At 46.4% G+C, this 20001-nt stretch overlaps 1 protein-coding gene across 1 annotated transcript in view; it reads right to left on the bottom strand.

Moving 5' to 3' along the window:
• xpr1b (xenotropic and polytropic retrovirus receptor 1b) overlaps window positions 1–20001 on the bottom strand; it is a 33019-nt gene extending 13018 nt beyond the window's left edge. The window contains exons 1-2 of the mRNA XM_072688316.1: window positions 19254–20001; window positions 10562–10613 (exon numbers count right to left, since the gene is read on the bottom strand). Coding sequence (XP_072544417.1) covers window positions 10562–10613; window positions 19254–19322 — 121 coding nt within the window. The 5' untranslated portion in view covers window positions 19323–20001. The remainder of the gene's footprint in view (window positions 1–10561; window positions 10614–19253) is intronic.

Below are 20001 nucleotides of genomic sequence, written 5' to 3'. Positions count from 1 at the left end.
CTTCTGAAGGCAGTGGTTAGTTGGATCGGGTGGATTTGGGATTTTAGGTCCGAGGGAAGGTAGCAGTTCAGCAGCAGGGGTGGAGACCACGGTTCTGGACAATGGTCGACTAAGTTCAGTCTTAAAAGGTGGCCAATCAAGAACTTCTGAAGGTAGCAATTAGTTGGATTAGGTGGACTGGAGTTGGATCCGAGGTCTAAGGGGAAAGTAGCTCTTCATCAGCAGGGTTGAAGACCACTGTTCTGAACAATAGTCGACTCAGTTCGGGCTTAAAAGGTGGCTGCAAGATCCTATTTTAGCCAAACAAGGACATCTGAAGGCAGTAATTAGCTGGATCAGGTGGATTAAAGCTGAATCCAAAGTCTGCCTGTTCAACCTACAGCAGTTTAGCTCCGCCCACCCCCCTTTGAATATCCTCTCTGGAGTAGTCTGATCTTTTAGGTACTTTAAAATCCTTGAGGAACCTTTGGAGGTTCTTCTCTGCTCTGAGGAACCTTTAAGGAACCTCTTTCTTCTCAAAGATTCCTCAAAACACCTTAAAAGGTTCCTCAACAAACTGAAGAACCTCCAAAAGGTCCCTTTGGACGTTAATCAGCCTGAGCTCAGCATAGCATGGCATGCTCCTAACTTCAGAAACACATGTAGGATGTGGGCCACCTCAGATGTTCTGGCGAGAATGATGGAGGAAGGATTTCTGGCAAGGATGAAGAAAAAACAAAGGGCGAGAACCTTTACGAGAAGCATGAAGAGGCGCTCAGAGCCTAAACAGTTTAGCTGAAAAAAAAAAATCAGGAGAGAGGTGCGTAAAGCCCTGATGCCTGGCTGGTGCGAGCCGGGCTGTGTTGACTGTAAACAGTATGTTGCCACAGAGATGTAGGTGAGTGATATTCCCCTGAGGGGACTGGAAAGGAGAGGGCAATGACTCTGAGCTCGCGGCTGGACTGTGACCAGACGGCCAGACGCTGAATCACCGCCTTCTGGAATGAGTAAGAGTCAGACACACCACTATATACACATTCATGCTAGTCTGAAGCTTTCAGTGTGTGTGTGTGTGTGTGTGTGTGTGTGTGTGTGTGTGTGTGTGGGGGGGGGGGTGTACCTGGAACACGTCAATCATGTTGTCTGAAGCATCTACTGTAGCTAATTCTGCACGACCGGTCTGTCTATATCAGTGCCTTACATCAACAACTGACCGAACCCTGCCGTTTACCAGAGTATCACTCGGCACAGACTTTTCGATATTGTGAATTCGAACCATAAATAGACCACAAGCCATTGTGGAGCATTGCTTTCGGCCCAAGTCAAAAAAAAAAAAAAAAAAAAAAAAAAAAAAAAAATATATATATATATATATGCACACATGTACAGTATACTGGTGCAGTATAGCTCCACGCTGCAGACTCTCAACTCTTTTTTTACCTTCCGAGAACGTCCGCACTGCGGCCGGCTGGGCTACAACGTCCGTTAATGGCACCTCGAGGGCACCAGATGGCGCTCTGGACACAGTGGTTATAACAAAGACTCTGAACTGGGATTAAAACAGCCGAAATTAGCCTGAATCAGCCTCAATCCTGATCAACCGGATCACACCGGGACATCCCTATTAATTACTAACCTACTTTTTAAAAAGGGGTTCTATGTAGAACCATGCCAACTATAAGAACCAAGAACCATCTGGATGCTTCAATGGTTTCTTGTCTTGTTACGGGGGGTTTGGATTGGGGGAATTGTATAGAATTAGTAGAATCTTGCGAGAACTTCTGGAAAACCAGGTCCCGAGGCTGTAAATTACGAACGTTAACGTGATTTCTATGTGGGAACGTCGGACAGTCGTCTGGTGAAGCCGGGGATTAAACGTAATCCGGTCCAGATATTAAAAATGTATGCTGGTTCAAATCGAAGACTCACACAAGCTCAAATGTTTTCTACAGCTTGATTGCCAGAGCACCGGCTTCCATCAAACGAACGGCCAGCGTTCTCCTATTGTTTGAGCGTTGTTTCACTCGGCTCATCAACATGTTTAGCCGGCTAATCATTTCGCTGTTTCTAGATAAGACTGAAGAGGCGAGTATTCCTGCAGGACGCTTAACCCGGCATTAAAGAGCTGGGTACACACTCACCCATGAACCTATCAAAGCGGTCTTATCAGTCACGTTAGTTATCAGTGATTAACGTACAGAAACAGCTTAGGTAAACAAACCGGCGGAGCGAGAGAAAAAAAAAAAATTAACAGTGCCTGCTGTGGCCAATTAAAGTGATAGCGGCCATGTAGAACAAGGCCAAGAGTTCTCCACGGCTACAGGCTACGTCCTTCTTGAACTTTTAGCAACTATAGCATTTCTGAACATTGACAATGCGACGATATCATGTGACCTGAGGAACCATGTGGAAAGAAGAGAGTGAAAAATCAATGCAGGTCAAAGAAGTCGTTCAATAATCCATGAGGCCTCGCCTTGGGTCATTACGCTCAGGCCTACTGCACTGGCTGTTGGTTGGTTCTCCGTGGAGGTGCTTACCGAGCGCCACATTTCATTAGGTATGTAAAACGTCTCGAGCAGTGGTTGTAGTTGTGGTGTAGTACACAGCACCAGAGGCCGCTGACACGAGCGCAGCTTCTTAAGGCAACAGACTTCATTTGACATACACAGGTCAGGTTGAAGACCACTGTTCTGGACAATAGTCGGCTCAGTTCAGGCTTAAAAAGGTGGCTGCTAGACCCTGCTGACCCTACAAGGACGTCTGAAGGCAGTAATTAGTTGGATCAGGTGGATTAAAGTTGAATCCAACGTCTGCCTGCCCTCCTCCCTCCCCCCGCTAAATTTTCTCCCCTGAATAGTCTGGTCTTTAAGGTTCACTGTCAAGTAGAAGATCCTTGAGGAACTTTCAGAGGTTCTTGAGTTTGGAACCTCCTCTTAAGGTGCTTTGAGGAACCCTTTTCTTGAAGGTACCTCAAAACGTCCACAAATCTCTTGCTTTGAACTCATCCTAGTTGTGTAGTATACAGCATCAGAGGCCGTGGACACGAGCTTAGCTTCGGAAACTGGACACTGTGGTCTGATGTCGTTCTATAGGGCCTATATTCTGGAAAACCTCATTGTATACACCGTTGATTCTCCAGCCCATTTATGGACACTGAGCTGTTAATTCCTTGTGGTTGTGAGGTCACAACCCTGAAAACATTTACATGAAGGAGGAACCTGGAACCTGGAGGAACCGAGCTCTGTTCTTCAGACTAGCTCACTGACAAGATCTCACTACTTACTTTCTTCAGAATGAGAAGCTCTTGTTTCTCTCTTGTTCCTCCTGCTCTCAGGAATCAAACACAGCCAGTCGGACATCCCTGAGGATTTCAGTCCGGGCTTAACAGTTTGTTCCGTACATTTCAGAACAACCTGCTTCCCCCTCCAAAGAGGTACAATACAGGCCACAGTGGAGCTCCAATGGGTGCCAATTATAGCTAGGACTCTCCCATGACAGGAGGGTGGGGGCTAGGACATGCTTCGCCAGCGCAACGCTTACTAGTATGGGTCGCGCCAATGGAGCTGGAATGGGGAAGCGAACTCCAGAGGCTTTCTGGGCTGCGTGAAGCCGAGCCCTCATATGTAGTTGAGGTGAGAGGATGGAGGAAACGGGGCGTGGTGCTGAGGGTACAGCTGAACACCGCGTTATCGCATGGGAGTGGTGAGGGGAGATGGAGGGCCATCCTACCCACCAAGCGAGAGCGAGGCCAATTGCACTATCTTGGGAATCCCTGATACGGATGGCTGTGGCATCATCAGAGATCGAGCCCATGTGACGCACAATTCTTTATAATGTCAGCACCTAAAGAACAGTGACTAACAGCATGTTTAGATACTGTGGACTTTATCTAACGACTGCAGCTTGTTCTCTCGAACTCTGAAGTCAAGCCCTGCACAGAATCAAGGTCATTTCCATAGATCAGCCTTGCAGGCACCGTGACTGACACAGGAAATCAGCCTGGTTCATTTGAAGGGATAACGAGATGAGTGTGAGAACTATGAGTGTCGCTGGTACATAAATCCACGCAAATGTAACAAGTGGAGCTCAGGGGACAAGACAAGCTACGGCTCTGTAAAGGCTGTCCAAGAAATAAAACCTTTCCTTGGGTACTTAAGGCTTCAACAATCCGAAAAAGAAAGGAAACCAGCATGTGCTTCCAGCTTTCAGCGCTGGTCCAGGTCCAGGTCCAGCATGGGAAGGCAGCCGTGGGTTTGTAAACACCCACACTCTGGGTTAGAACACCCCGGCGGGGAGTCCCTCTGCCGTGACTACAGAACTAGTCTGGTTTGGGTAACCCTCGGAGTGAGGTCCGCAATTGGGTCAGCGCGCCTGGCCTAGAGCGTGGACGAGGCCCCCTGTGGGAACGCACACAGCTCGATTACATCCGAGCGCGGCAGGGCTGGAGAGACAGGGCTCGACTGCTTTCTCACACAGCTGGAACTTCAGGCTGAGGGGTTGGGGTTGCAAACTACTCTGGGAAACATTCACAGTTACCCGCTTCCGCGAACCCGAGACTGTAAAAACACCTTTTGGGACTTGCGGAGACCCAAGACTCGGAAAGACGTGGTCCATTTTTGACGGGAAATAAAATGGCTATGTACTGTTGAGGCCAAGTCTAGACCTTTGAGGATGGTATCTGCGGTATCTGGCACCGAGACGTTACCGCAGATCCTTCACAGCAAGTCCTGTAAGTTGTGAGGTAGAGCTGCCACGGATCAGACTTCTTGTTCAAGTGCCTCCTATAGGTAAACAAGAACCAGCGACCTGGACACCCTCAGACTGATCAAGCCGATCAAACCCCCGACTTGCCTAAGGTCGACTGCCGATGCTTGCCTGTTAACTGTAGGTGCTCCGACAGTGGACAGGAGTCGGCATGGACACAGCTACAAAGCAAGGGGAGCTTCACTGTGTTGCGACACCTTCCTCCCATAAACACGACTCTATGACTTGTGCCCCAGTAGCCCTTCCGTCACGTCGAGATCATCGCCCATTTATCGCCCTGGGTGACCGACAACCTGTCGGCGGTTCCCGCCGTTAACCAAGATCACTGGCCAGAACTGGCTCTCGTCGTGAATGTCGCTCAGGTCTTGCCAAACCTGGCACGAGAACCAACTGCTCAATTACCGTCAAACGACGTAGACGCAGTGACCCCTGGTTCTCTCCAAACTCTGTTGGTTCCACACAGAACATGTAGTAAAGCTCAAGAAAAGGATCAGTGGACGACAACCTTCCAGATCAGGCTCTTTCCTGAATCCACGCCGGGTCTCGACGTCAGAGGTCCACCAGACTTGGCCCGGCGGAGTGAGAAACCACTCATCTCTGTGTCGGAATTCTGAGCGCATGATCTCACCGTCAGCCGAGCCAGGACTGTCATAATAACGTGCGTAACTTTGCGCCCAAACGTCCTGAAATGAGGGGTTGAGGCTCGCAGCCTCCTCCGCAATCAGTCCTCTGGCAGCTGACGTCACCGCCGCAAGCGCCGCTCGGGCGGCCGAGAGCGTTGCTGCAGCTCCAGCTTTCCAGGTGCTAGCGTGTTCTAAATCTGAAATGATCACCGTTAACTACGCTTAACCAGCACCCCTAAAAAAAGCATAAACAGTCAGGGAAAGCAGATTACTGTTATTTACAGATAATTACAGCTGACCTGATCCCACGTCTTTGAAGAGGCCTGGGTGCGCAGTGGCCTTGCTGGGGAGTCTTAAAGAGAGAAAAGGAAAACAAACAAAGCAGGGGCAGCATCTGGACGAGCATGGGGGTGTGATATTCGAGCTCACGTGTGTGTGTGTGTGTGTGTGTGTGTATATACAAGCGGGTACAAGAAGTGTGTTCGGACATTAGAGCAGTTGTTATTCCGACAGCTTTGACCTTTAGTAAAAGGCGTAGATGGTGAGACGGTTCTGCGCGAGCTCTCCACTGCACATCAATCTGATGAGAAATTACAGGCAATAAATGGGTCAGATTTACCGCCGGACCAAGAGTCCAAGCTTGAGGACCATGCAGGACCTGGCGCCACTATTCCCACCCCAAATATGGAAGATGCTGAGGCCAAGTGTTAAAGGACGTTCATCTGTTGAACAGCTGGAATATATCTTTACTAACTGGCCACTTTATTAGAAACTCCCACCTTGTACTTCCACTAACTTGGCCACTTTATTAGAAACCCCTACCTTCTATCTTTACTACCTGGCCACTTTATTAGAAACCCCTACCTTCTATCTTTACTACCTGGCCACTTTATTAGAAACCCCTACCTTCTATCTTTACTAACTGGCCACTTTATTAGAAACACCTACCTTCTATCTTTACTAACTGGCCACTTTATTAGAAACGCCGACCCTGTGCTTCCACTTGCTGGCCACTTTATTAGAAACCCCCACTTTGGATCTTTACTAACTGGCCACTTTATTAGAAACACCAACCCTGTGCTTCAACTTGCTGGCCACTTTATTAGAAACTCCCACCTTGTGCTTCCACTAACATGGCCACTTTATTAGAAACCCCCACTTTGGATCTTTACTAACTGGCCACTTCATTAAAAACACCTACCTTGTGCTTCCACTGACTTGGCCACTATAATAGAAACCCCTGCCTTCTACCTTTCACCGGCCACTTTATTAGAAACCTACCTTAGATCTTTAGTAACTGGCCACTTTATTAGAAACACAGACCTTGTGCTTCCACTAACTTGCCCACTTTTTTTAGAACCCCCTACCTTCTATCTTTACTAACTGGCCACTTTATTAGAAACCCCTACCTTACACTTCCAACTTATCACATCATGATTACTACCTCTCCCTAAAGGCAGGTGAAATTACTGATCCACCCACGTTTACACCAATCTCACACTCGACGCCGTCCTGTTGACACGACCCTGCTGAAGCCTGGAGCTGAGGTATCAGAAATCATCACATCATCATCATCATCATCATCAACAACAACAGCCTTCCTTCAACACTCCGTTCACACAGAGCGACACAGACACGCGCTACACTCTGTGTGTGTGTGTGTGTGTGTGTGTTTTTGCTCAGTAGCAAAACATGTTGTGCTTAGTCATGTTCACACAACACCACGGCCTTTAGTGAAAAATATAATGACGTCACCAGAGTGGCGCGCTCGTACGGGTCATCGCCAGCATTATGTTAGGTGTTTGTACCGTAAGCAGAAAAATGAGCAGAAAAGAAACAACGGGACTGGCCCATATTCCTCAGCCACACACACACTACTAGCATGCGAGGTAAACGGTCAGGAACCAGTACTGGAAACAGGACACTGTTGCGCTGCAATGGACGCAATCTGCCATGACCTGTTTTAACAGCTAGGGTCAATTACGAAGCGCAAACACTGCCAGGAAATAAAGAGAGACTGGAAGGTGACCACAGTAGAGAGTTCAGGGTCACCCACACACTATAATACAGCACAATACACAAAATATGAACTCTGCCCACTAGATCAGCCCTGCCCACCATACAGGAGCATCTACCGGTTTCTCTTGTACATCTACAAGGTGGACCAGCTAGGTTCAGCGGTGTCTAGTAGAATGGACAGTGAGTGGACAGACACAGTGTTTAAACACTCCAGCAGCACTGCTGTGTCTGATCCACTCGTACCACCAGTGCAACACACACTACCACCATGTCAGTGCCACTCTGCTCTGTGGTGGTCCGTCCAGTGGGGCCCTGGGCAGTAAAGGGTTCTAGAACTACACAGTGCTTATATATGGGAAGTGGAGCTGGAGGTGAAAAACAATGGTATATTTGGTGGAATCCATTCCTCCCTCCAGCTGTGCAACATTGCCAATGCCACTGGCAGCAACGCAATCAAGTGCTTCACAGTTGGCAAGGTCTGCTTCTCCTTAAATAGAACTGCTTTGCTGGCTGAGGCCAAAGTGTTCTATATGGATTTTATCAGTCCACAGCCCTTGTTTACAAAACTTATCTTTGATTATTTTAGTTTTTTCAAAACTCGCCGTCGATTATTTTTCCATATTTCATGGTTTGTCCAACTGCAAAGTACCGATAGCTTAATTATTTTTCAGGATAACGCTGTAATTTTCCGAAACTTTCGATATTATATTTGACAAGTGCAGGGTGGACACTGTATTTAGTCAAAATTTCACAAACTTGAATGGTTTAAAATAAATAAATATTAGAAATCATATTTAGGACAGTTAAGTATTGAGTGTTGTGGTACTACACTTGGAACTGATTGTGTATTGGCTCGTCTCACTGACTTAGGAAGCTTCTAATCTCAGTCTGGAAGAAACGAAATCGAGACAAAAATTCATTTAATAATCAAAACATATTTGAGAACGAGGGGCGAGAACAGACCAGGGTTATGTAATTAACCTAGAGACGTGCGAGCACACACCTGAGTGCGTATGGCTGCAGGCAGGGGTGATATAACACCATCCAGATCTACACCAGCACCCTTTCATGCATGAGGGTACCTTTGAAAATCGTGACGTAAGCGGTCATTGGTCAGCGAGACTAATTTGACTCAGGCTGGATTTAGGAAGTACTGCCATTAGGAATATTTGGAATGTGCATTTTTAATTACTCAGCACAGGCCCCATCGCTTTACACACCAACCCTGTTTCCCTTTCCGGCGAGGACAAGGCTGTTTTTAAAAAGCTGCAGAGTTTCAATTCTATTAAAAAAAATAATCAGTTATTATGCAAATCACAATCGTATCTATTCACCCGTCCATGGACAGCTGCGTTCTGAGCTTACTGCAGGTTGGGAGACAAATGATGCCTAAAAGCTTCTAAAAAAATATCCATATATTTAACTTATTAACTGCCCCATTATTATTTTTATTAATTATTAATAATTTGTTTTTACCCAATTTTCCTCCCCAGTTAAAAAAAAGCAAATTTCCCAACCTACTTGTAAGTACCCTCCCCCCCATCACATGTAATGCTCCCAACTCTACGAGGCTGAGGACTGACGCATGCCTCCTCTGACACAAGCGCAACCAGCCGCCGCCTCTTTTCCAACTGCCGCTGCTGCAACCTCACCAGGCAACCGGTGGTACCCAGAGGAAAGCGGCAGGTACCCAGGTCTGATGCAGCCAGGATAACAGCGGCTAGCAGCATCGCACTGAAGTGCCGTGGAGCCATCTACCAACCCGGAGAGAGCAAGGCCAATTGTGCTCACTCAGGCTCCGGCTGCTGATGGTGACACACCCTGACGTAGTGGCAGCACCTTAGTCCGCTTGACCACTCAGAGCCCCAGAGAACTGAAGATTTCCGGGGCCCCGGGTGGTCCAGAGGACTAAGGAGCTGTCACTACGATCAGAGGACCGCTGGTTCGAGTACCGGTCGTGCTGTTAGCCATCGACAGCCGAGGCCCAAAGAGAGCACAACTGCCCTTGCTTTCTCCAGGGTGGGCAGATGATGCTTGACCCCCACATCGCTTTGTTGCGGTGCTGGCAGTCACTGGCATCTGCAGGCTGGTGCGTCGCAGCCGGGTATGCCATGTTAGGGGGTCAAGGGTCACCTCTATTCATGTATATTCATATATGGGCTACACACTTATGAGGACTATATAAGAAAATAGCTTAAAGTCTTTTCAGGTTGCCATTTCCTCGTAGTGCAATCAGCAAATGGCAGTGAACACGAACGGTCAGGAAGGACCATGGTCATAAAGAAGCATATTAGAAGGTTTAGAGTTGACCACAAACCAAGCGATTATCTTCACAGGCTTTATGTAGTGTGCAAACTGTACGTATGTGGTACACGTTTGGCTCATTTGTCAGGATTCTAAACAGTTCCTATTTATTTAGTTACCATTTGCATAAAATATTATAATAATATAAAAAAAAAAACACTGGTTACTGAGAAGACATAATCCAACCATGGTTGATAAGGATCCCAGGATCAGCTGGGAGAAGAGACAGGACGTTCTGCTGCCAACACATCTGCTGAACGCTGCTTAGCAACTGTGACAAACCACTACAGCTTCCTATTCAAGCCTATTGTTCCTCAGACTGCAGCGTCCAGAGCCTTCGTAACTCATCTCTGCTCATTTTGCCTTAACAGATTCCAATTCTCAAATCCCAGGGCAGCCAGGCCTTGTCCGTTACAGCAATATGAAGATCTCCAAACCATTGGGTGAATCAATGATTAGCTCGTTAGGGCTACGGCTTGTTCGCCGTACGGTTTCTCTAAGCAGCTGCTGCTGCTCACGAAGCAAGAGAAGACTACAGGAAGACAGCAGCGCTAGTTTATAGGTAGTTTCTAAAGGCCGAGGGCGCTGGTCAGATGTTTGCTATGATCTGTGCATCAGGTCTGTAGGTTACTCCGATCCTGAGTTATAAAGCCTAGATTACCGCCGGTGCAGGAATCGGGTTCAGCGAATGGATCGGTCCCATGGATCTACCTGATTATCCGATACACGATCCAACTAATTTTGTTAGTATCGTGATCGATATCCGATCCTAGTATCGGATCGGCACATCCCTAGTTAATGGGCAGTACCAAATTGGACCACTACATTCATGTGCTTTATGAAATACAGACGTCCACACAATGAACACATACCTTCAACCGATGGAGCCTGGTCCTGGGCGGAGTACAGCATCTCCTTGAAAGCCTGCAAGACAAGAAGGGGGGGGGGGGGGGGGAGAGAAAAGCAGAAGAATGAGACATGACTGACGTTCACATAACACACCTGCTGCCATTTCTGACCAGACTGGAAAGGAGCTGAAAAGGAACTGTCCAAAACGGGAGAGGAAATGGCTGATAATGATGGTGCTTCACGTTTCCATTCGTGGCTGTGCTCCCCCCCCCCCCCCACACAAACTTCCACCAAAATAACAGCATTAAACAGCCGAGCTGCGAGCAGTGATGCCCTCACTCCTCTGAGGTGAGTCAGTTCTCATCACGGAAGCTCCTGAGATGTGCTGCAGGCCGACAGGGCTTCAACAGCTCCATCAGGGCTAGTTTTAAAGCACCAGGCAGGTCAATGTCTAGTTCATTGGAAATAAGAAGGCTAGGCACGCAGCACACACCAGCTACACCAGCCATAATCAAGGCTCCTTTTAATGGCCTATTATCTATTCCTCTTATAAGCTATATGTCCAAATGTTTGTGGACACCCCTTCCAATAAATGCCTTCAGCTACTTTAAGTTGATGATGATGGATGGTGCCCTGTCCAGTACTTTTAGGATGAGTTGAAGAGTTGGGGATGATGCGCTGAGGTGGAGCTCACTAGTGCTTTTATCGCATCCTCACGGCAGCGCTCCTCCAACATCTAGCAGAAAGCTGGACACCTAGTAGAAAACAATGGACTGAAGAAGGTCACCAATCTCATCCCGTTTAACATATGGCCCAAAATATCTAAAAGTACCCTCAACGCTTCCAGAACCTAATGTTTGGTCCAGACAAATCAAAGCTGAGTAGTAATTTAACCCTTTTCGCAAGAGGAGGTCTAGAATTGGACCATTACTCAGCTCTACGACATCTGTAGAACAGTGCAGGGAATCAACAGGCAGAAACTCTACAGAATAGATGGTATTTTGTTTTATTATATGTATATTTATATGATTTTTGCCACTTTTTAAAGTACTGACATGCCATGACTTTGATCTGACTGCTATAAAAAGTTAGAAATTCTCATTTTAAAGATATAAACGACGTAACGTTTTGCCATCAGCGTCTGGAGTCTGAGAGAGCACAACTGCCCATGCAGTCTCTCGCTCTCCTCTCAGCACTCTTAAAGTGATGTTGGTCAGTACAGGTGTCCGTTAGCTGGTGTGGTGGAGCTGGGGACCCCGGTGCTTTCCTACAAGCGTGTTGACCGCCTGGTCATGCTGCATCAGTGGCTGGCTTTGTATGCATCACCCTTACCTTCCTAGTGTCGGGAGCAATGCCAGTGCTAGGGGGCGCTACGTGCTGACTGGTGTGTTAATCGGCAGAACCAAATTGAGAGAAACAGGAACATTTCAGACCAAAATTTGAAGCTGTATATTTTTTTTGAGAATATCATGGATATAATGAGTATTTAAACATTGGAAAACATTGTTTAGTATCATTTCATAAGAGTATAGAAAACATTCTGTCCAAATGATTAAGAAGATCTTCTAGAGCTCAAATTAAAACTAGAATTATTAAAAGTCATTTTTAATATTGCTTTAAAAAAACAGTAAACAGCACCGTAAGACCGTTAAAGCCCAACGCCCTGCGGTTATCTAAACTAAACCTCACGCAGAGACTACATGCTGAGTCGCTCCTTTGGTTATCAGCCCCTGCCTGCATGTCTTGTTTTCCTGCTGCTCTCCTTTCTTTCTGCATTAGAGCTCCTTGCCGGCCACTGGGTCAAAGGTCCTGCAGGGAGGAACTGAGGGTTGAGGGAACAGCAACGTATTAGCCTGGTTATCTGAAATCGATGACAACGTCAATACCCTGCCTGCTCACAATCCTCATTAGCTCTTACGCTAACAAATATTGACGTGCTGAGGGAGAGGCAGAGAGAGAGAGAGAGAGAGAGAGATAGAGAGACAACTGGCTCAGCTAACGCTAATGAAAGCGGCATCTCTGTCGCGCGTCCAGAGGCCGAGAGCACTCAAAACAATCCCTTGACGCAAGGCCGGTCAGGAAAAATGAGAAACATGAGGGCTAAAAACCACAAACAACAACAAGAAAACCCTCCATTCCCATATACTCGATGACCTTGCCTGTACGGGTAACTGAGGTGTCACTTTACGGCGCTCCAAAACCACCCAGGAGAAACAAAGCCTAATAGTGTTCTCGCGGTAAGCCTGGCGTCAGCATATCCCCGGACTCTGCAGACCACAGCGGAGGCCTGTAGGACCTACTGTCTGCACTGTACTGCATGTAGCAGGACTTTCCTTGCAGCCAACTTCTGCAATTCCTATAATAAATACCTCCATCTTAACACAAATGCTGTAAAGCCAAGAACACCACCCAATTAATCTCTTCATGATATTGTGTAGGACCCCCTTAGACCACCAGCTCTGACCCATCAAGGCATGGACCTCAGAATGAGTCTTTTGTGGCAACCGGTATCAAGACGTTTAGCAGCAGATCCTTCCAGTAAGTAGGTCAGGTGGGGTGAGGTGAGGTGGGGCTTCTGTATCCTTCCTTGGAGGCATATTTGGTAGGTACTGTCCACTGCTATCCACTGATCTTCTCTGAGATGACTGACCCAGTCATCTAATTTGGTTCTCGTACCCCCACCACATGTACTTGCTCATTTTACCTCCTTCAAGAACTGACCGTTTACCTGCTGCCTACTATGCCCACTGGTGCTACCTGTTTTTAGGGGTGCAAGATTTAACAGGCTAGCAGTTGACCCACAGTCCAGGTTCAAGACGAAAGGTTCAGGTCTCAAGTAGACCAGCATCTTCCAGGCCCAGTGGAGTCGTGTCTCAATCTAGAGGTTGGGTTTGCTACGAACGGCACAAAGCACGCTACGGCTAGCCTGTTTAGCTAGAGGGGCTGCCAGTTTAAAAAACTTCCCTCGCCGGTTTGTTTTCAAGTGAGCGAGGAATTTGTGGGCGGGGACTTTGAGAATGTGGCCCCCCAAGTTTCTTTGGGTTAGCCTTAAGGCCAGCAGAGACACCAGTCAGTCTTCCCTTGAGCCACTAGCTGCATGGCCATGGTACGCCAGGTTTCGCGCTTTGGTTCACAGAAAGATTTGGGCCCAGGACAGCCAAATTTCTTAAAAGTGAGAAGACGTCCCACAATTAGAAGTTGAAACGGGTTGAAGATGGAAGACAGAGTATTAGGTGGGGGTTATTTGTTTTTATTGCCTTAAAGCCTTCAAATAAATTGGATCAATGGGAGATGATTAGCTACCAGCAGCCCCTTGCGTTCCGGGTCAGCATTACTGAGTTCTTACAGACCTTCAGTCCACTTTATGGTCTATTTATTATAAAGACCCCCCTCCCTACATTTCTTGATGCATCATACATGTGGAAGCTGCTGAAGGGCACTGAAGGGCACTGGTGGACAGGTGACTGTGCAAGCTGACCAGTTTCCTTTCCCCCTGAATCGTCACCAGACTAGAGCAGCGTTTTCACTTCCTCATGAAATGAGCTTACATCAGCTTTGTTGAACCCAGGCAATCACTAAAGCAGGGACGGGAGCCACTTCTAAGCACCTCCCACCCCAAGTTTAAAGCCCCAAGTTCATGACCCCCTGCTTGTACCAAGAGAATGTTCCTCAAGAACTTCCTTCAATCCCTATTTAGGGAAACAAAGGTAATGCTAAGGCTAAAGCTAAAGCTCAGAACAGCAATTCGGAGCCCCATTTTAGACAGAACCCAGAGCATTTGGCACTCATCCAGCGCTTGCATTCTCATTACCCGAGTGGGCTACGTCCACGCAGGCCGTACCCTATCCACTTTACTCTATGAGGGTGATGACTAATCGGTTACCAAGCGTCAGGACAGCAATAATCTCGTTACGCGTAGGCCATTAAACCTGAAGGAGCTGGAGTGCACTAAAGCCCTGTGACCGAGCCAGTGCCCACTGTCAATTACGGAGGAACTGCCTCGCGGGCGGCCATGTGAAATAATTCAATTACGTCGCCGACCCTGCAGTGCTCTCTGAAGCCCTGTGTCAACATGTGTGTTACTGGACGCGGAGATTAGCCTAACGTGGTCGGGGTTCGTTAGGAAAGTGCAAAAGGAACCTGAAACAACGGAGAGGACCGGCGTGTCTTCTCGAGCGGGGCAGCGAAATCTAATCCAACCTGTTAGGGAGGAACCCACAAATCTGGATGTCAGCAGAAATGACAGCCTTCACTTGGGCTGCTTTCGGTTTCAGCTGGAGTGTAACAGGCACAACACATGAAACATGGTCAGCTGGTCCACATTTCCAACGGAAGTGATGACTGATCATTCGGGACTGCTTTATCTCTAAATGTACCATTTTAGTAGCTGTATTAACAAATCCATCAAGTTTTCCACATTTCTGTGTATTTTCATGACCAGCATCTACAGAAGGTCATTCAGAACGCTCTGTTCTAACTGACCGAGCGGTCAGAACTGTTGGCGAATTGAACCACACGTCCAGAAGGCCACTAGAAGCTACACTGCACAAAGTTATTACATTGTACAGTTACAAATATATCGCCTAGGCCAGATTTGAGAGCAGACTGCAGCCTAAAATGAGCCTAAATATATTCTTTGAACCTGTTAATGAAGGAGGGATACAGTGCAGGGTGTACTACAGCAAAAATAGTCCCCAAATATGACCATTACATATAAAACATGGTGGCGTTAGCTTCACTGCTGGGTTTGAACAGTAAATACAAAGGCTATATATGTGGTGTTGTAGTCCACTGATGGGAACCAATGGTAATCGACCAACCGAATGGCTCGGTTTACACCTCAACCAGTGGTTCTAGCCATCACCAAAAAGGGCTTCAGTACTACACAGAATTATGTATGCTCAGAGCGTGCTGTACTGTATTGAACTCAACTGCACGGTCTTGTATTGTGATTAGCATATTAGCAATTAGCGACACTATTAAGCAGAGGCGAAGCTACTGGGGAAGCCTAGGAAGGCCTAAATAGGGGTAAGAAGTACATAAGCCCAAGTTGCGTACGTGGGAATGCCGTTTGGACCAATCGGCCTCTGGTGCGGTTCGTTCGAAGTCTGAACACAATACGAACCAACCACAGAGTCGTTTACAGGCACGGGGCTCACTTGCGAATATGTAATTTGTGCACCAGACGTCACCTTTTATTATTTTGCATGGATTGCAGATATGTCAGTATGATCACGCAGCAAACCAGGACTCAAATTTAACAATGCATCGTTTTCTGGCTTGGTCTGGACCAAGGGAACCCAACTAGAAGTGTAAACACACGCCTAATAGGTTTCCAAAAGCTGATGTGAAAGGTCCTTCACCAATTTAAAAGGTCACATTCACAAAAGTGAGCATACTGGAATCCTGGGCAACCTCTACGGTGAGTGAAACTCAAACAGAGCCGAGCTTCAAACCTGCAATCTGATAGAAATGTAAATGACGCCCAATGTAATCTTTGCGCTAATCGTTTAACCACTCAATGTGAAGAACTGCACTGACAGATAGCACTCCCACCCCCTATGACCTTCGCCCTGACCCCCCCCTCCCCCTCCCCTCGTGTGGTTGAAGTTCGTTGGGTTTATGGCTCCACATTTCACTGTGTCCTCTAGAATGACGATTGGATTGGTGCCCCATCCAACACTTTTCTTACAATGAGTTGGGGAGCTGAGGATGAAGCGGGATGGCCCTGACATCCTGACCTCGCCAACACAGCAATGTTCCTCCAAAATCTAGTAGAAAGCCTTCTTCTTCCTCCTCCCTGGACGGTAGAGACGGTTACTCCAACAAAAGCAGGACACACTCTTTTTGCTTTTAATACTCTTGATTTTAGAAGAAACTAGCAAATGAATGAGCAGGTGTCTCAATACTTTTGTCCACGTAGTGTATCTGGCAGAGGTGGAGCTGCTAGGTACGCCGAGGAGGAACATGCAACATGTAAATGAGGTTTACTAAATTTGACAGCCTGGTGCGACTCTGAAGGTGTATTTTGCCATAAATATTGTGTATCGTGAAAATGTCTTGAAACATCCTGATACAACATTTTTGCTATATCCTCCAGTTTGCATTGTTTACATTTTTTTTTAGCTTTTATAAAAGTTTCTGAGTGCCTTACATTTCATTTTAAAGTGGCTAACAATTGGGTTCCCAAGGATGGTGCCTGTATGTACAGTAGACCTGATAAAGGTGGAGGTTACTGTTAAAATCCTTGATTTTTCGAGTGACATTTCATTTCATTTCATTTCATTTGATATCATTATTACAAAAAAAAGTTTGATGTTTCTCTTAAAGCAGCAAATCATGATATTGGAGCTAAGAAAACACAGTGTTTTCCCACTTTTACCACATAAACTGAAAAATACTGGTCCCACATTGTTGACTCGCACACAAAAATGAGGGTTCTCCCACTTCCGAATTCCACATATTCCCCTAAAGCTGTTTAGGAATTGCAAACGTTTTTCCTTTTTTTTTTTTGTAAATGCTTCTTTTTGTACCTTTTTACTCTCCAAAAAATGTTGATATTAAGTTTTGTATGTTTTTGCAGGTGAGGCATGAAGCTCCAGCATTAAACAAGGTCATAGTTGCGTATATATAAATAAATATAAATAATAAAAATTCAGAAATCAAAAATTTCCTTTGAAAATACAAGAAAACTTTCCCTGAAGTATATTTCACTGCTGTCCTATGAAAAAACATGCATTTCTGTTTTTGTCCGTTTTTAGTTTTCTGCATGGTCTGGAAGAACGAACCAATAGAAATCCTCTAAATTACTTGGAATGAACTCATTTTATTTGTCTTAAAACTTATTTTACATTGACTTCCATTAAAGATAAAGAGAATTTTACCCTTTTTCTGTAAAGTTGCAATTTTGGAGATGCAAAGTGTATATATATATACACATATACATACATATATATATATACATACATATATATATATATATATATATATATATATATATACACAGGCTTATAATCTATGATATACCATATATCGTATCGTAAATTTTGTTATCGTGACACACAATAGCATATCAAGGATATCGTCAGTGCTTAAAAAACACTGATTAACTGCACTTTTCATTACAACCAGTGTAATTAGTCTAGTGTAATTAGATAAAGTGAAGCACATTTTCAACTGCGATCATGTATATCGTGAAAATGTCTTTAAATATTGTGATAATACTTTAACCTTATCGTCCACCTCTAAACGTATACTTTCACTATTATGGCCGACAGTATTTTTATTATAGTATCGATTTTTTAAAGAACCAGAGCACTTTCGCTGGTCCCAATTTATAAGGTATAAGGTTACTTTGACATTCAGGCATGGCGTGGCGTATTGCGTAAGTACTGTATCCAGCCGTTGAGAATAATGGCATCTTTCGGATCTAGCAATCAGTCCTGACTGATGTATACGGCATTATCTAAGTGCAGTGGTATTTCTGCACCCTGCTCAGTTCACACTAGCTAGAGATATCTTCTCAGTGGATAACTAAGCACTTGTGTAAGTCTCTCTGAATTACAGCGTCTGTTAAATGCCATTACTGTTGTGCAGTTGAGCGCGTGGTCAGCGATCGGGAATTTCATTTTTTCCCCTCTTTCTGATTACGGAAAGTACAGTGAAGTCGGCCAGTCGGCTAGGTGGTGGTTATCGACCTCACTACAGCAACATAGCCCACCTGTCTGCACATCTTTCCCATCTGGTTGATTTAACCTGTAGCCAGACAGTCCTCAAACGAAACTATACCTGGTAAAGGTACCTGTATAGTGGACCTTATAAAGCGGCTAACGAGTAGAGGACCCCAAGGATGGCACCTGTATGTACAGTAGACCAGATAAAGGTGGAGTTCGATGTGAAAACCAGAAGATCCTTGAAGAACTTTCTGAGGTTCTTCAGATTGAAACTGTGGAGGAACCTCTTGAGGTGCTTCGAGGAACCATTTTCTTCTAAAACCCTTTTCAAAACGTTCCCTATTGACCCCTATTTTTTAAATCTCACAAAGCGAAAATCTTAACGCTTTAACGTAAGGAGCATTTCGGGAATGTTTTCCTGATGACTGAAAATTCATTCATGGTGAAATGATACAACGCAGGGCGTTCATCAATATGCCCAATAATAATAATAATAATCCCCAAGGAGAGCTGAATTTCACCATCACAAACATGTAGTACATGTCAAACATGGTGGTGGTTGCTTCACTGGCTAGTGTACTGTATGTATGCTGTAGCTAGCTAATCATGGGGGGGTCGGTGCTGACATTAATGAATATAGGACTATCCTCATTAGTAGACATGCAAGAGCCTTGTAAAGGAATATTAACGCAATATTAACGCAATATTAACGTGGAAATTGTGGTGTTTTCAGCTTCTGCGCTGTGATACAGTGATACACAGCCTGGCGTGCAGCCATGTTTACATACCCTCACAGACTGACACTTCCCCACAGTCAGCCTCCAGGACATGGTTTCACCCCAAAACCCGGTCAAAATGTTCAATACAGCCCCCCAAAAACACAACAGGTCCGAAAACCTGGCCATTGTGTAGCTCGGCGCTAGCTATGCTAGCTACGTTAGTTAGTTAGCAAGCAAGCTAGCAAGCTAGCTAGCTAGCAGCAACCTCCCTACCAGCCCTCCGCAGCGCTCGCCTCGCCTCGCCTCGCCTCCGCAGCGCTCACCTCATACTGTATGTACTGCTTCCTCCACTCCGGAGTGATGTGCGCCGACAGATGCTCGGTAAATTTCATCCTGCGGGGGTTTTTCCGCTGCCGGCTGCCCGCTGCCGGCTGCTTTCGGGGAGAAAACGAAGGCTAGCGCCGGTAACCGAGAGATACAGAGTCCGCTAGCTGAACAGGCGTCAGTGGGAGGACGGGCGGCTGGAGCTCGCGTCTCCCTCCCGGATGAACGCTACGGCCGCTCTGCGCTGCTCTCCGTCAGCACAACCCAGGGAAAGCAGACCACCCTCCGGCATATTCCTGAAACGACTCCCCACCTCGCTGCTGCTTTCATTTATCAGCTGGTATTTCTATCTGACGAGCCAGAAGCCAATAATAATAACACCGCCACCACCGCCGTCGCAGCCGCCGCCGCCTCCTCACGCATCGCCCGCTCCTCTGTGCTCTCTGAAGCCGAAAGCTCCGGCAGCCGCCATAGTGTTGTCAGGTGGTGACGTCACCGCCTCGTCACATACATCGGCGGAGAGGAGGGAGCCGATTATGGAGTTTTTCCCTTCATAATAGGACACACGGTGCTTAATTTCACGGCGTTTGAACGACGAGCCGATATTAAAGTGCGATATTAAAGTTGTGTGTAAATGGATGGATGGATACGCCGGAGCGCCGGAGCGCCGGAGCGGGCAGAGCTAGCCGGCTGTCCCCGGAGGCCTTCGAGTCTGAGCGGCTGAACTTGTTTACATCCAGCGGTGAA

Source organism: Salminus brasiliensis, chromosome 9 (assembly GCF_030463535.1).
Source record: "Salminus brasiliensis chromosome 9, fSalBra1.hap2, whole genome shotgun sequence".
NCBI classification, from domain to species: Eukaryota; Metazoa; Chordata; class Actinopteri; order Characiformes; family Bryconidae; genus Salminus; species Salminus brasiliensis.
This window is presented reverse-complemented; position numbering and strand designations above follow the sequence as displayed.